Source organism: Heliconius melpomene, chromosome 21 (assembly GCF_056956725.1).
Source record: "Heliconius melpomene rosina isolate 202511_hmr_F chromosome 21, ASM5695672v1, whole genome shotgun sequence".
Taxonomy (NCBI): domain Eukaryota; kingdom Metazoa; phylum Arthropoda; class Insecta; order Lepidoptera; family Nymphalidae; genus Heliconius; species Heliconius melpomene.
The window spans coordinates 6060762-6076896 of record NC_140409.1 but is presented as its reverse complement, the minus strand read 5'-3'; the positions used below and the strand labels follow the sequence as shown (position 1 = coordinate 6076896).

General features: G+C 31.8%; 1 protein-coding gene across 6 annotated transcripts in view; it reads left to right on the top strand.

The window, feature by feature from the left end:
- LOC146527022 (uncharacterized) overlaps nt 1–16135 on the top strand; it is a 56837-nt gene that overhangs the window by 22323 nt on the left and 18379 nt on the right. For all 6 annotated transcript variants that reach the window (XM_085206761.1, XM_085206760.1, XM_085206763.1 and 3 more), the window contains exons 8-10: nt 884–920; nt 10296–10438; nt 10588–10636. In XM_085206761.1, the coding sequence (XP_085062887.1) occupies nt 884–920; nt 10296–10438; nt 10588–10636 (229 nt within the window). The remainder of the gene's footprint in view (nt 1–883; nt 921–10295; nt 10439–10587; nt 10637–16135) is intronic.

Here is a 16135-nt window from a genome sequence, read left to right as displayed (position 1 = left end):
AAATATTTCATTGAACATATGTTTCATGGGTTATTAGAATTCACCCCTAAATACGCAAGCGAAGCTGCGCGCGTCCGCTAGTTATATATAATATCTTATCTTATATCTTATATTTGTATTGAGTATGCTCAATATGTATATGTACAGTCTGTGACAAATATAGTAATAGTTGACACGATAGAAAAACTATTTTTTATTTGTTAATCGTAACATTTATAGCAATCGTAGAATTTATAGCAATCTAGTTACGTATTTAGTAAAGTTGTTTATTTTTCTCAATTCACATCTCTCATATTTTTTTACCAGCTCTCGTGAACAAAGCGCGATGTTGAGTTACGCCGCTCAAAAGAGTGGTCTGCTATACCTATCGGGAAAACCTTCATAGTGTAGTGATTGGTCACTATATTGTTATCATGCTCAAAAAAACTTATGATTTTACGAAATTATTATTTTATGTCTCCATCAAGCATTCGCAAACAAACAATATTGCTATTAATAAAACATTTTTATTTATTTATTTTCTATTTTTGCACTGCGCAATCATTCTACACACATTTCGTAGGCCAATACTAAAAAAAATGATTAATGATTATATGTTTAAATATTATGTCATATTGTTTTCATTACTGGATAGGTATAATAAGATTATTAAAAAGTTACAATTGCATTTTTTTTAGATGTTAAGATTATTATGAGGTTAAATCCAAGGAGAAAGTGGTAACTCTCATAACCCCCCCCCCACTATCTAATAAATAAGAAAGATTACCTCAAAAATTAACCCAGAAAAATAATATTTCAATGGTTTATTTCACATTCATAATTCACGTCACGCTTTTTGTTATATTTTCTGTTTATTTATTTTGTTTCTTTTATGTTATTTCAGAGGGCGATAGCTCACCAACACCATTATACTGCAGGTGGTAAGTTCACGAAATGATTCTTTTAAGATTTTCATGTTTAATTTAATAATATGATAGCGCATGATCAATTTGAATAATTTTTTTTTAAATTATTTCTGATAGCACACATTACTAAAGATATGCCTAATAAGTTTCGTAATTATACCCCACTTCGATATTATTATACTTTGAGTCGCCATGGAATCCTAAAGAATTTGTTCTCACAAGATAAACTTATGAATTTTAAAATGAAACGTTTCATAAAAGCGTACCTATTATCTAATTACTGTAATAACGATTATACTTAGTGCACCTGTAACTCGATTACATCGAGTCAAATGCTTGCTCCAGTCTGTTTCAAAGTATCATTGTCAGATATGTAAAAATTTGTATAATTGTTTTTTTTTTTTTAAATACGTTCTGCTAATTTTTTTGTGTCGGTTCCTCTCAGGACTGAAGCAATAACTCTAGCGAATTGGTGGTAGATTGTTTGACGTTCAAAAAATGAAGCATGTAACTTTTTATTTTAAATAAAATTATTTGACTTTGTCTTTGAAAAATAATGTAGGAACGGATTTTATCGTATTAGTTTGCGTATCATCTTTCACATTATTGAGATAGAAATAAATTTTAGAGATAAGTCACGGTTCTCTTCTATTCATCCATTAAAAACACGTATGTAAGATGCGCCGCAGAATAGGATGCATTGGTTCAGTGAACAAAAACATTATTAATAAAATAAGAAATATTAATTAATAATATTAAGAGGACTCACAATATTATTTTTTTATATCATCAACGCCCTGATTCCCTACTTCCTATTAATATTAAGTGTTACTTTTTGTAATAAGTAAATCCTGTTTGTTGTAGTAATTACACATTCCGATCAATGCAATTTAGCTAAATAATTAAATAATTGTAGATTAATACGAGTGCGTGAAATTGGTGCTGGGTGCATAGATTCAGCTTCACGCTGTATCCCGATAACAGCAGGCTAGGCAGAGGGAACCTTGTGTTAGGACACTCCATTCTCCACTTCCATTTTTTTTTTTTGGATAGATATTATTTGGTTCTATTACTTTGGCCTTAACGTTATACTTATTGTATATGATAAGTGGTATTTTTAACCGACTTCTGTAAGAAAAGGAGGTTATCAATTCGACTGTATTTTTTTATTATTTTTTTTTATGTTTGTTACCTCATAACTTTTGACTGGGTGAACCGATTTTGAAATTTTTTTTTTGTTTGAAAGGTGAAGCTTCCCGAAAGGTTCCATTTTTTTTTTGGTCCATGTCTGACAATGATATCTATGAGAAAATCACATAAGTCTTAAATTTGCATTAGGTATGTGCGCGACAAATAGACGAATAACTCAATGTCGCGCCAACCGATTTTGATGATTCTTTTTTTATTTGAAAGGATACACTTCAAGGATAATTTGGTGAAAGTTCAGTTAGGTTTCGATTATGGAATCCGGAGAAAATTGAGAAATTTGTTTCTTTTTGGTAAAAATTGGATTTTACTGTAATAGTTACAAGCAAAAACTTTTTAAATTGATGTCAGAAGTGAGATTCCTGATCGTTGCATTTCTTTTCAACCAACTTCAAAAAAGGTAGATTCCGAATTCACCCGAATACTTTTTATGTATGTCAATATACCAAAATGTAACTTTGCACAAAAATAATAGCTAATTAAATGTAGTTTTACATAGAACAATCACAACCACTCGTTGACAACCACTACCACCACCATCACCACTCGTTCAAGAAGCATCATTTTAAGATCTACCCATCACTAAAAATCGTAAAATAAATTAATTTTTAACAAAAAGAAAAACCGACTTCTAACAACGAACTAAAAAGTGAAAAATAATTATATAAAGATTTTATAATTTTGAAGTCGGTGCCAAGTAAAACAAACAGGCTTAGTAATTAGATATTGTAGTAAAGGTGTTGTAGCATTAGTTTGACACCGACTTCAAAATTATAAAATCTTTATATAATTATTTTTCACTTTTTAGTTCGTTGTTAGAAGTCGGATTTTCTTTTTGTTAAAAATTAATTTATAACAGATCATTAGGTATAATTTTAATTTTTTCTCATTATTTTTTTTTAAATATTGGAAGTAAATCGCGTGTTTACTATGCGGTCAAAGTTGCCTTTGCTTTTGCTGCTCTCTCGTTCCCGCTCTCTTTGAGTCTTGCCCATTTGTTTCACAACTTAGTGTAACCACGACCGCCGCGAGCGTGTGACGTATCGCACTCGTATAGCCACAATAAATAATAAAAAAAGATAAAATGAACTATTCTATCAATGTTTTTATCAAAAATGCAACCGTTGTTATATTAATTTCGCTATAGATTGACTCTTAAAATAGCACGTATGCGCTGTTCCGTCAAATCTCTATATCTGTGTTCTGTTTACGTTTTGGCGTAGAGCACATGTGCACGTACGTTTTTGTGATAGATTGGTGCATTGCTGTAGTAAACAAATAACACTCCTATGCATTAATATAAAATAATTTACCTTGTAATACTCAGATTACAGTGATAAGTATGGTCGTTAGTTAATTTTGTCTACTTAATACGTGCCAAAGGAAATCTATTGATTTTTTAATATTTATGTGCTTACGAAAAAATGTTTCATGATGATTAATATTGTTTTGTATTGTATATTTTTAATTATATTCAGTTAATGTAGTTAATCGAGTAGTTAATAAACAACTATGTTATAACTAAAATGGTGTGAAATTGTTTCGTTTTCGAATTAGTATGTTTTTTTTATAAATATTTTCTCAATTTCACACTTTAGTATAAATTGTAAAAAAAAAATATTAATCACATTATATTATTTTTAACATTGATAATATGTTATAGACTTCTGTTCTGTCTTACTGTTATAGAAATCTTAACTTTATTGTTTAGACTCTGACTTCATGTAATCGTGTCCTCTTCCGTACATGTTTACGTGTAAGTACAGAAGTACAGGGGGAACAAGACATAACTGCAATTTAAAGCATATCTTTCATTTAACAAAAATATTATTTCAAGGATTTAATTTCTAAAATTAACATAAATTGCTTGCTATCTTTAAATTTAACCTTTAATTACAAGGAAGCCTTGAAAACAACAATTAATTACATACGGCTTACGATTCGTATATTTCATACAATTTTATTTAAATTGAATAAAATGTTTTCTAATAACTTAAAGGGCTTATTACATTTCATGAGATTTTATGTCTTATATACAAAAGTGATGGATAAATAATAATTATTTTATGTACAATTTGCCAACAAGTCTATATTTAGTCTTTTCTAAACTGAGATAAAGAACGAAAAGAACGAACAGCTGGCTTGTGCACGTCGAAAAGATGAATGATGAAAGAATAGCAAAAGAGATTTATGATGGAAAAGCGGTAAGAGAGGTAGGGGGTGACCTCGCTTGACCCTCGAAAACACAGTATCAAAGATACTGGAGGAAAGTCACGTAAACAACATGAGGACCCTCCGGAGGGCGTATATGAAGAGATTGATGATAGTGGATTTTGTGGAAAAGTGGATTTGTCGCTCAGTTTGTCACTCGGTTCTACCACTTCAAAACTGCACAGCAACAAGCGAGATTTGAACTGGTTGTTCGCGCAGCTATAGCAACTGAAGGCGCATTGTCCTGGCAAAACAGCATTTTGCCGCGTCTTTTCTCCTTGTTAGACTTAAAGACTCTGGCTCAGCGTGCTACTGAATAATACGGAAGAAAAGATGTGATGTGTGTGGATGTGTGTGTGTGTGAAAATACTTTTTTTAATAATATATGTATAAAGAAAAAAGTACCAATATATAATAAATAATATAGAGATAATATTAACCAATCACCCAAACAAATTTCTTGTAATTAATTTATTGACAATGTGATAGCAACTAGGAAACGTCAAAATATTTTTTTTTTTATTTTTCAGAAAAATATAAAAAAATATATTTTTTAGTTTCAATATGAATTTTAAAATTTTGAAAATATATTTCTAGGAGTTATTAATCAAAATCTCTTTTGAATAACGTTAAATAATAATTACATAACAATATTAATTACAACTTTCATTGGTGAATATTGTTCTAAATTTTCTCGTTTTCTTATAGTGTTACATTATAATTGCAACAAATTTGTTTGGCGGAATGGTTATGGTTGGTTTGGTTTTTTTTCTTCTTCATAAATACATTATTAGAAAAATGTACCAAATTATTACCATTAAATAATCTGTAAAAATAAAATACAAATTATCTAATAAACTCTATATTTGTAAGATTTCCATTTTTATATTGTTTTGGTAATAATTTAAAGTGACTTTGATCATTTCAAATTAAGGGACAAATGTAGGCCAACCAACTACTGTGTCACCGAACCCGGTTTCGCCAGATATTCTCTGAAGGTGACCTAATACGCGCATGCGTCTTGTTTTATTAAACGCCATCCGCATTTGTTCCAAGGTCGAACGTCTTTTCCCCTTTTTCATGCGATTGCACTCCTTAAATAGTTGTACTAACCTTGAAAAACTTACTTTACTGTGCTAATGAACTGGTTGTTAAATCGGTTCACATAGTATAGCAAACATTATAAATCCCTTTAAAGAAACACTGTTTGTTTACTAAATACCCTTCTCAGCTTATTGCATAATATTTCCATTTATACATTCACCATTCTTATGACCTTCATATGAAGGTGTTATAATGCTGAATGTGCCCATGGTGGAGTTCTTATTCGTTGACCTGGTCATTGAACTTCGACCATCGAATTAAATAATACGTTTTTAATAAAATACGTGCGTACTTGTAATGCAGTTTTATACAATAATAATTTTATTTAATTAGTGAATATGCATACATTTATATAATTACTGATTTGGTTGGAACAGCTTAGTCTTGGTAATTTATTTAGATGTTAAAATTTATAAACATCGGATAGAATGCATGGAATTAGCCACTTTCTGCATAAATATCAGTCGAAAGAACCCACGCAGCCTTTAGAAAAAGATGACAGTTCTGAGAGTTGGTATTCTACGCTTAGCTCAACTGACTCTCGCTCCTCTGTGCAATACGAGGAGCCATCAAAGGCAATCCCCATAAACCGCAGAGGTTCATGTACACATCGAACTCTTCGTGGAAGTCCTTTAGATTCTGCATCAAGTCCTCGAGATCGATATCCAAATTTTTCTACTTATTTCCGTGATGTCATAGAAGGACATGGGTCGATGTCTCCTCACACGCATCATTCTCATTACCTTGATAAACCAAGACGCCTGGAAGAGGATCGATATCAAACAAACACAAATGCTTATCAAACTTCTCGTCAAGAGTACAGGCATTATATATCGCCACTATTTAATGAAGTCATGGATGATATTCAGGAAAATGAGTATAGCAAATGCGAAAAATACGGTGAAATAAGCAACACAAAACTGTCCCACACACCACATAAAAGTCGTTTTGACAATAAAAGTTTCGCCCAGAAATTAACAGAGAGTGTAAATAATAGTAAAGAACAACAGCATTCTACTGAGAGACGAGGCTCCGCATCAAGTGCTAGCGGCCACAGGCACAAGCATCACTCCATTCAAGAGTTGATTCGTACATTTAGTAAGAAAGTGGGGCAATGGCGCCACGATTCGAACGAAGGTCGTCGAGGGTCATGCGCCGTGCCAGCTGCCTCGTCCGAACGCACTGCACAAAGTGATGAATTCCGATCGCGCTCGAAGTCCTTAGATGGCGATCACGTCCATAAAATATCTAAAAGATCAGTTCTCGAAGACTGCGGCGCTACATATCAAATATTTGAAACTATTTTAAAAGAAGGTAATTTTGATAATCTATACTAATATAATAAAGCGGAAGAGTTTGTTTGTTTGTTTGTTTGTTTGTTTGTTTGTTTGTTTGAACGCTAAGATCTCTGGATCTACTGGTCCGATTTTCATTGTTTTTGTTTTGTATGAAAGCTGCATTCTTCAGAAGTGCTATAGGCTATATAACATTACATTACACATATATACTAATATATTTTAAAGTACATTCTAATTTGACATGCAATTTATTCTGCCATGCTAATAACAACCGTCGTTGCTACGCGACCGCTACCGCGACGTTTTGATATTCATCCTTATGAAAATAAATATAATAGTCACTTTTAGCATTTTATCTAGATTGAAATTATAGTTTACTGTATAACATACTAATAAATAATTAAGGAGATGTCACTGATTCCAAATGACCTAACCTTCGGGCGGCATAATATGAGTATGACCGACGCGAACGGGCAGATGACGTTGACGGTTTTATAAATTTTCATACACTTTCAAACTTTATTTGTTGTTTATAATTAATTTAAAATACACTTTGATTCTCTTCTTATTTTATTTGATATTGCCCGCTAAAATTATCCTACTTAATAGAGAGAAATTTTTAGTTATTTCGTAGAGTCGATATCTATGTACGCACGTACGGAAAACTTTATGTACTTTTTCTAATATTAAGAATACCTATCCTTTAGTTACTTTTAATCCTTTTGTTAGTTCATTTCAATAACTCAGATAATTTTTTCTAATAATGTGTATCTACTTATTATTCTTTTTGATTATTTGAGCTTATATTTTCTTACTAATTCTATTGAGAATTGAAAATAATTTCATGAATATATTTAATAAATATTCTTATAGTTGAAGCAGGCGTAGCCGCGTCCGGGTCCACTAGTAATATAATAAAGCGGAAGAGTTTGTTTGTTTGTTTGTTTGTTTGTTTGTTTGAACGCTAAGATCTCTGGATCTACTGGACCGATTTACATTGTTTTTGTTTTGTATGAAAGCTGCATTCTTCAGAAATGCTATAGGCTATATAACATTACATTATACATAAAAAATAATATATTTTAAAGTACTTTCTAATTTGACATGCCATTTATTCTGCCATGTTAATAACAACCGTCGCGTCGCTACGCAACCGTTACCGCGACATTTTGATAATCATCCTTATGAAAATAAATATAATAGTCACTTTTAGCCTTTCATCTAGATTGAAATTATAGTTTACTGTATAACATTCTAATAAATAATTAAGGAGATGTCACTGATTCAAAGTGACCTAGCCTTCGGGCGGCATAGTATGAGTATGACCGACGCGAAAATATTCTTATAGTTCAAGCAGGCGTAGCCGCGTCCGGGTCCACTAGTATTCTATAACGACTATAACTAATTAGAATGAAGGACAGCTTATATATTGATATTTAATTCTTTTTTCCTACTTATACGTATTTACCTAACTTGAGTATAATATTAAAATATAAAAATTAAAATTGATTTACATAAAGATTTCTATAATGTGCACATTTACAGCACTCTTGTGTATCACTGGAGTAATATACAAGATTATACTGAAAACAATAATTGTAAATGTTATTCTTTACAAGGTTGCATCCTCTGAAGGTACGACAAAAGTAATTTCCTTGTTATGCTCTTTTATAGTAAGTAGGTACATATAAATTCTAAGAGAACTTACTTTCGTCTAATTAGATAACGGAAGGTATAAGTCATGGTAAATACTATGCGACCTTCACAATCACCTCGTTAATAAATTTAACATAATATAATTTTGAAATATATTAAAATTTATTCGTTAAATATATATTTCGTAAGGGCCAACTAGGTGATGTTATTTTTATTAAAGTTATACTTCTTTTGGCGCGTTAGGGAAAAATAATGAGTAAATTTCTACGATGCGCGCACACACCGTCACGAAAAACCGGCACCATGAAATTAACTACAGTCTTATATTTGTATACATAATAATCATTCTTGTGATTTTCTTCAAAACCACAAATATTAACCTAAATCTTAGGATGATAACATTATTTTACATTTCTAAATGGTGATTTAAAAATACGTTTCAAAATCTTTTAGTAGCGGTACAAGTAGTAAGACTCCAGTATGAGGTTCTTATTGTGTTGTTATTAATCTGAATCGTGAAAATGATACTCTATGTAGAGTCTTCTTCTTCCTGGCATTAATCCCGGCTATTACCAGGGTCTGATTTCCTACTCGACATACTCTATGTAGAGTATATAATATGTAAATAAGTATCCCATATTATGAGATCCCATACTTGTATCTTATTTTGTCTATCTTTATATATCTGTAATTAAATAGTCCATTGTAGTCAATTGCAAAATGTGTCATTTTTATCTCAGCTCAGAATGACGACAAGTAATCTAATTAATCTTCAATTTAAATTAACCTAATCAAGAAATGCGTCATGATAATTCGAGTTAATACTAGATATGTGTGTAGGTACTTTAAATTGCTATCACAAATCTTTGTTCAGATAAATAAAAATCAAAAATGACTTTCACGCGGTATCCTGCACACAACAGGGGGTAGAAAGAGGGAACCTAGTGTAAATTATACCTTATAATCTCTCTATAGACCCCAAATTAAGTTCAAGGTGTTCGCGTGTTTTATTGTTAACAAATATTTAAATCTTTTAAGTCATTGGTGTGATTTTATTACAGCACATTACATGCGAATGAATATTGTTTTAATATTCATCAAGTTATAGTGGTGTAGTGGTCAGGTAAAACGAGACTAGGTGCCGCTATTGTACACGAAATGTTTAGGTGTTTCAGTTGAATTATTTAAAAATAAAAACCCAGTTACTCTACCCTATTTAACCTTAACCGACTACAGTTATATAAAAGAAGAATTCTCAATATATCTATACATAGCGTAAGTATATGACATACATACATACCTAAATTCAATACACAAGAAGCAAACTTTCTGCACGGGCGAATGGCGCGCTCAGAAAAGAATGATTTATCAATACATTTCGTAATTGAATGTTGATATATTAGTTCATTTGGCGGCACTTCCATTTTCTATCTACAATACATACTAATATATTAGTAATTATTATAAACAGTTCAGAGAGAACAGTTATAGAGAGTTTATTTTAATTCAGATTTATGGTGGAGTATATTTCTTAACAGATTATATATATATATATATATATATATATATATATATATATATATATATTATATGTATATATTATATGTATATACATATTGTGTAGAATAAAAAAGTAATATATGAAACTTATTAACGGAATTTAATACGTTATAAGTATGTGATAATAATTTTCTAAGCGCTTAATATGTTTATAATATCGTAGTTGTCAGGGTATCCTATAGTACACGAACGACATTGACCCTGAATAAATCAAAGAATGTAATTTGTTTTATATCGCTCGTCATTGGAAGGGTTCCAATGGATATTAATTAATCTCAATTATAATAACGTTAACTATAACTGTCACTTGCTATTTTAATTATTATTTATAACTAATATATATATTTCCCAACAGGAGCATATTTGCGTCGAGCAGCGTCTCAAGAATCTGAGAAACGTCGCTCGTCGTTGGGTAACGTCCCCGCTGCTCGCCATCGAGCTTCTGACGCGGGTGTCGATCCCCATCATGCGGCTATATTGTTCAGGGACTCGAGGGGGGTAAGTCTACCCTCGCATAGAAACCTTGCTATCTATATATTGTGTTTAAATATTATTTATTATCTGTTTATAATATTGATATTTTATTCTATTTTATATTATCACGAAAAGTGAGAAAAGTATCATTAAATTCAATATTACTTTTTTAGTTGCCTGTTGCCGATCCGTTCTTGGAAAAAGTCAGCCGTTCTGACCTGGGTAAGTGTTTTTTTTATTTATTTAATGAAATACGTCTACGTAAAGTTTTTAATTTAATTATAAAATATTATATAATTACAATCATCGTCTTTTATCATTGCGTATTTTTAATGGTCGATAAAGTATCCAAAATATTAAAATATAAACTAAAATATAACTTTTGCGTTAAGCAAGCAAAATTAATAATTTTGTGTAGATAGATTATTTCAAATTTTGTTGGTATATCAATTTTGAACATAATTATTACTAAATTATACGAAGAGTATCACCGTTTCACTTATGTTAATCACTATTAATAGATTTGATTTTTTATAAGTATTATAAAATATATTAGACAAAATAAAATGCTTCAAGGTAAAATTATAATTTAAACTAGCTTCTACGCAATTATGTCACTTAGGGCTGACACTTCAAACCAATTTAAGACCTGATCTTGGAGGTTATTCTTATGTGTCCATATAAGTTCTATATGCTACAAGTTCTGAGAAATTCATCATACCACAGACTATCACAGCAAAATAATGGCCGTGTGCGTGAAGCTGGTGGGATCTGTGAATGATAAATTTACGGGAACCGCGAAAGTTAGTAAGATCTTCGTTTAATGGAAAATTAGCTGATACAATTTCGACACGTGTCTGACTGTATAGCATCGCCCTGTTTGCTTTTGCGTGTTATAATTATGTTTTGTTTACAAATATTTCTTTTTAAATATAGTCTGGACAGTTAAATAGAATGTAAAAAAAATTACAAGTACAACAAACACCCTGCATCCCGCACATAGCGGCGTAGGCGGACCATCTTATATACATAGTTTTTTTTTTATTAAAATTGATTGCAGGCAAATTGTTACAACTTTTGATTATTATTAAATAAGCAATATAATATTTAACAACACCCACAACGACGACGCTAACGCTTGTAAACAAGTGACGTCACGAAGTGCTCTTACGTGACTTGAGAGCCATTTATTTCTGTTTAGTTATTATTTTTATTTAAATGGAAATTAAATGCCAAAAGAATATATAATTGTTATATTTCATAAATTTCCAATAGATAATATTAAAATAAGTTGAACGATAATTGTGTTTGTCTTTTATCTTCCTCTTCAATCAATTCTGTGTCTTTGTCTTTTTCCCTTTTCCATTTTAGATCATCAATAAAGATATTTTGATAGAACATAATAATTTTAAAAGTGCTCTTTGATCAAGACCTTCATCTCTTCAACGTGTTCGCAAGGTCTCCCCTTTGAAACTAAATCGTACGTCATCATTTTCTACTACACGTCGTGTGAGTGTTTAGATAAAATGTCTTATTTAGTGGACATTTGACCTTGTAGTCACACTTTTATGATTTTAAAATTTCAAGCCAAAAAGCTAAAGCAATTTGAAGTTTTAATGTTATATCTATACTAATATAATAAAGCGGAAGAGTTTGTTTGTTTGTTTGTTTGTTTGTTTGTTTGTTTGTTTGAACGCTAAGATCTCTGGATCTACTGGTCTGATTTACATTGTTTTTGTTTTGTATGAAAGCTGCATTCTTCAGAAGTGCTATAGGCTATATAACTTTACATTATACATATGAACTAATTTATTTTAAAGTACTTTCTAATTTGACATGCAGTTTATTCTGCCATGTTAATAACAACCGTCGCGTCGCTACGCAACCGTTACCGCGACGTTTTGATATTCATCCTTATGAAAATAAATATAAGAGTCACTTTTAGCATTTCATCTAGATTGAAATTATAGTTTGCTGTATAACATTCTAATAAATAATTAAGGAGATGTCACTGATTCGCAATGACCTAGCCTACGGGCGGAATAGTATGAGTATGACCGACGCGAACGGGCAGATGACGTTGATGGTTTTATAAATTTTCATACATTTTCGAACTGTATTTGCTGATTATATTTTATTTAAAATACACTTTGGTTCTCTTCTTATTTTATTTGATGTTGCTGGCAAAAAATATCCTTTTACGTAGTTTTTAGGTAAGGGTTCTAGGTACTTTTTCTAATATTAAGAATATCCTTTAGTTACTTTTACTTCTTATGTTGGTTCATTTCAATTTCTCAGATATTTTTTCTAATAATATGTCTCTACTTATTATTCTTTTTGATTATTTAAGCTTATATTTTCTTTATAGTTTAAGCAGGCGTAGCCGCGTCCGGGTCCACTAGTTTCTTATAAAATAAACAATACGACAAGTCGAACTGTTACTACTGTGTTAACTGAGCGCGAGCAGTAATAAAGATTTATCTAAAAACAATGCCGTAATAAAAACAGATGTCGCTAGTACGAGTTATGAATGGAATGTTTTTTTTATCTGTTACAATACCTTTTTCTGAATAATTCTTACCAAGTTTGCGATTAATGTGACGCGATAATTTCACTTATCATTCCATTTAGTATATACTGTCAGTTCAGTGTTTATGTTATTCATTTCTTGTGTTTTAATGACAAATTAATAACTGGTATATGTCATGGTCATGGACTTCCAGATATTTCATAATGAAGATCTACTGATATCCAAAGGTGAAATAATTGTTGAGTGATATCCATGATTAAGTAAACATAACAATACTAGTGGATTTATTTTCTTTATAATTTTTAGGTTTTAGTGTTTAAATATAAGTTGTGTTAGTCTTATAGGTTATGGCTTGTCATTTCAATTATAATACCATTTACATGCGTTAAATAAGGTAGATATTTCAGGCAAAATGCGCTAAACTAAAATGACTTATCTATAAGTTTATTATAACACACTGTGCACCTTTGTTTACTTGTTAGTAAGTTTAAGTTTAATTATATTGACAGATAATCACTCGTTTGTGATTGCGTTTTGTTTGTCCTTGATGTCCATCGCGCTACAAGCGGCTTATAATACGTACATGTCACGTAAATCTATCGATACTTAATATTTTCAAAGAAGCTATGATCTATATTATAATAAAAAAGTGGAAAACGTGTGTCAGTACGTAAAAATTTAACGATAAAATAGTTATGAAGGAGTAATAAAATCCCAACAAAAACATTTTTAGTTGATTGCTTCCACTCTCAAAAAGTTATCAGATTTTTTGTGAAGCCCAGTTTCTATGTCTAAACGAGCAAACTCGATGTACAAGCCCTAATTTTACAAGTTCTACACGTCAAAACATGTCGGTTGGTCGGTTGGCCTATTATTTAATAATAATAACATTTTTTTTTAATGATTTTTTCGAGTTTTAGTAAAAGACAAAGCTGAAGTATTTTGACTCTAGACTCTTTGTTCGAATTATGCTGGTGTTTTTCGGAATACTAAAAAATAGGCGAATAGCTTAGTAACTAATTTAGTAGAGTCGAGCCATTCAATCTTTTCGGGTGAGTAGCGCCTACTACCACACTTCCGTGCTCACTGGTTTACCGACTTAACAGATCGGAACCTGTCGAATGAGTCGAGGGCACTGGAGTAAAGATACAATTTTAAAATTTCCAAATTTTATTAATCACACAAATTTGAAATGAAAATATTATGAATAATTTAATACGTTGTATCTGTTCATCTCGCAAAACACAGCTCAGCTTGTAGGTATATGGGACTCGAATATCTAAAATAAATGGGGAAAAAAATCAATTTATGCATGAGATAGGTGTGGATTTCTTCCAAAAATATCTCAGAATGTCTAAAGCTTTGACATCAATTAATTAGTATTGTGAAACTTCCTGAAGCTTAAACAAAATCGACTTAATATTCTAAATGATATGACTGACACAGTGTTCGAGATATAATTGGATGAGGTACAAACTATATTTAGCGTAGTAGAGTAACGGGTGCGGTGTAGTCGCGTTTCCCCATCACAGCGGGGTGGGCGTACCGGCCTGGTGCGAATCGCATTGCGCGGGCGCCGCCGCCGCGGACGCGGACGCGGCCGCGGCCCTTGCGGACCGGAGCGTTCATATATTATAATTAGCAGTGAGCCCGTGAGCCGTGGGCGGCGAGTGGCGGCGGGCGATGCGCCGCTCGGGCCCCGCGCATGCTGCGCCTACACTACTACTCCGACCACCCAGCGCTCGCCGTCGGCGACGATGAGGAGTCCGTCTACTCCATTGAGCTCATCAAGGAGTTCGAGGCTGTCGGCCGGGCGTGGAAAGCGTTCCTCGCCGACTGGCTGCTGAAAGGTGTCGGCTTGTTTATGTCGTCACCCACGCTGGGTGACGTCGCTTTTTGGTGATCCGAACGCTGTGTTTATTGTATATGCTTATGATCACCTGTTTACATTGCATGTTATGTTGCAACGCTAAGTATGAGATTTGTTCTTCGTTGGTGTTGTTCTTAAATGAAATTAAATTCCGCGTGTGTGCCTGTCTGCGCCCATGGCAAACGAATACAAAATGGTTCTGACATTTCTTTTTTTTAATATTTAGTTCAATGCTTCATCAAATTAGTAATAAATATCAATATAAGATAAAAGACCGTGTTAGATGTTGACATCAGTCGCTCTATGTTTTTTCTTTCAAACTTTTATATTTAGAATTGTCTATATAATTTTAGCCCCGGTTCAATATTTTCCTCACTAGCATAAAACAAATTATATTTTTTATTACGTCATAGTGACGACGTCATTGTTACGGCCTCATTTGTTATGATTGTAGGGGTAATGGACGCATATAAATAAACAACGGGCGCTCTACTATCCAAATAGAATTGTTTAAAGTAATTTATTTTTAACACTAATTCTTAGAAATAAATTTTAAAAGTATTATCTATATATATAAAAGGAATTGTCCTCACTGACTGAGGTAAGACGCGCGCACAGCCGTAACCGCTAATGGTAAAAACGTGGAATTTGGACAAAAGTTTACTTTCGTAATCTGGACATCCACTAAGAAGGGATTTTGAAAAATTTTAACCCTAAAGGGGTGAAATAGGGGTTGAATGTTTGTATGGAAAAAAAATTTAAATCGGCATCGATTTTTATAAAATTTGTAATTTAGATTTTTAAAAGTATTTAATTGAACACGTGTTTCATCATTTTCTAGAATTCTCCCCCTAAGGGTATAAATAAGGGGTTGAAAGTTTGTATAGGTTTTTTTTAAATCGTCACTAATTTTTATAAAATTTGAAATTCAGACACTTAAAAATATTTAATTGAACATGTGTTTCATGGTTTTCTAGAATTGTCCCCCTAAGGGTGCAAATAAGGGGTTGAAAGTTTGTATGGAAAAATCTTTAAATCGCCACCGATTTTTATAAAATTTGAAATTTAGACTCTTAAAAATATTTCATTGAACACATGTTTCATGGGTCATTAGAATTCACCCTTAAATACGCATGTGAAGCTGCAAGCATCCGCTAGTTCGCGTATATTTAGTAAGTACGTTTTCATCATTTTATCTAATGGCGTGGTAAATAATTTGCATTCTTATAAATTAAATGTCTAATCTAACGTAGAATAAACGTAGAATAAATCTATATTTATTCTTGTTGTTTGTTCTCACTGGATAAATTATTAAATAAAT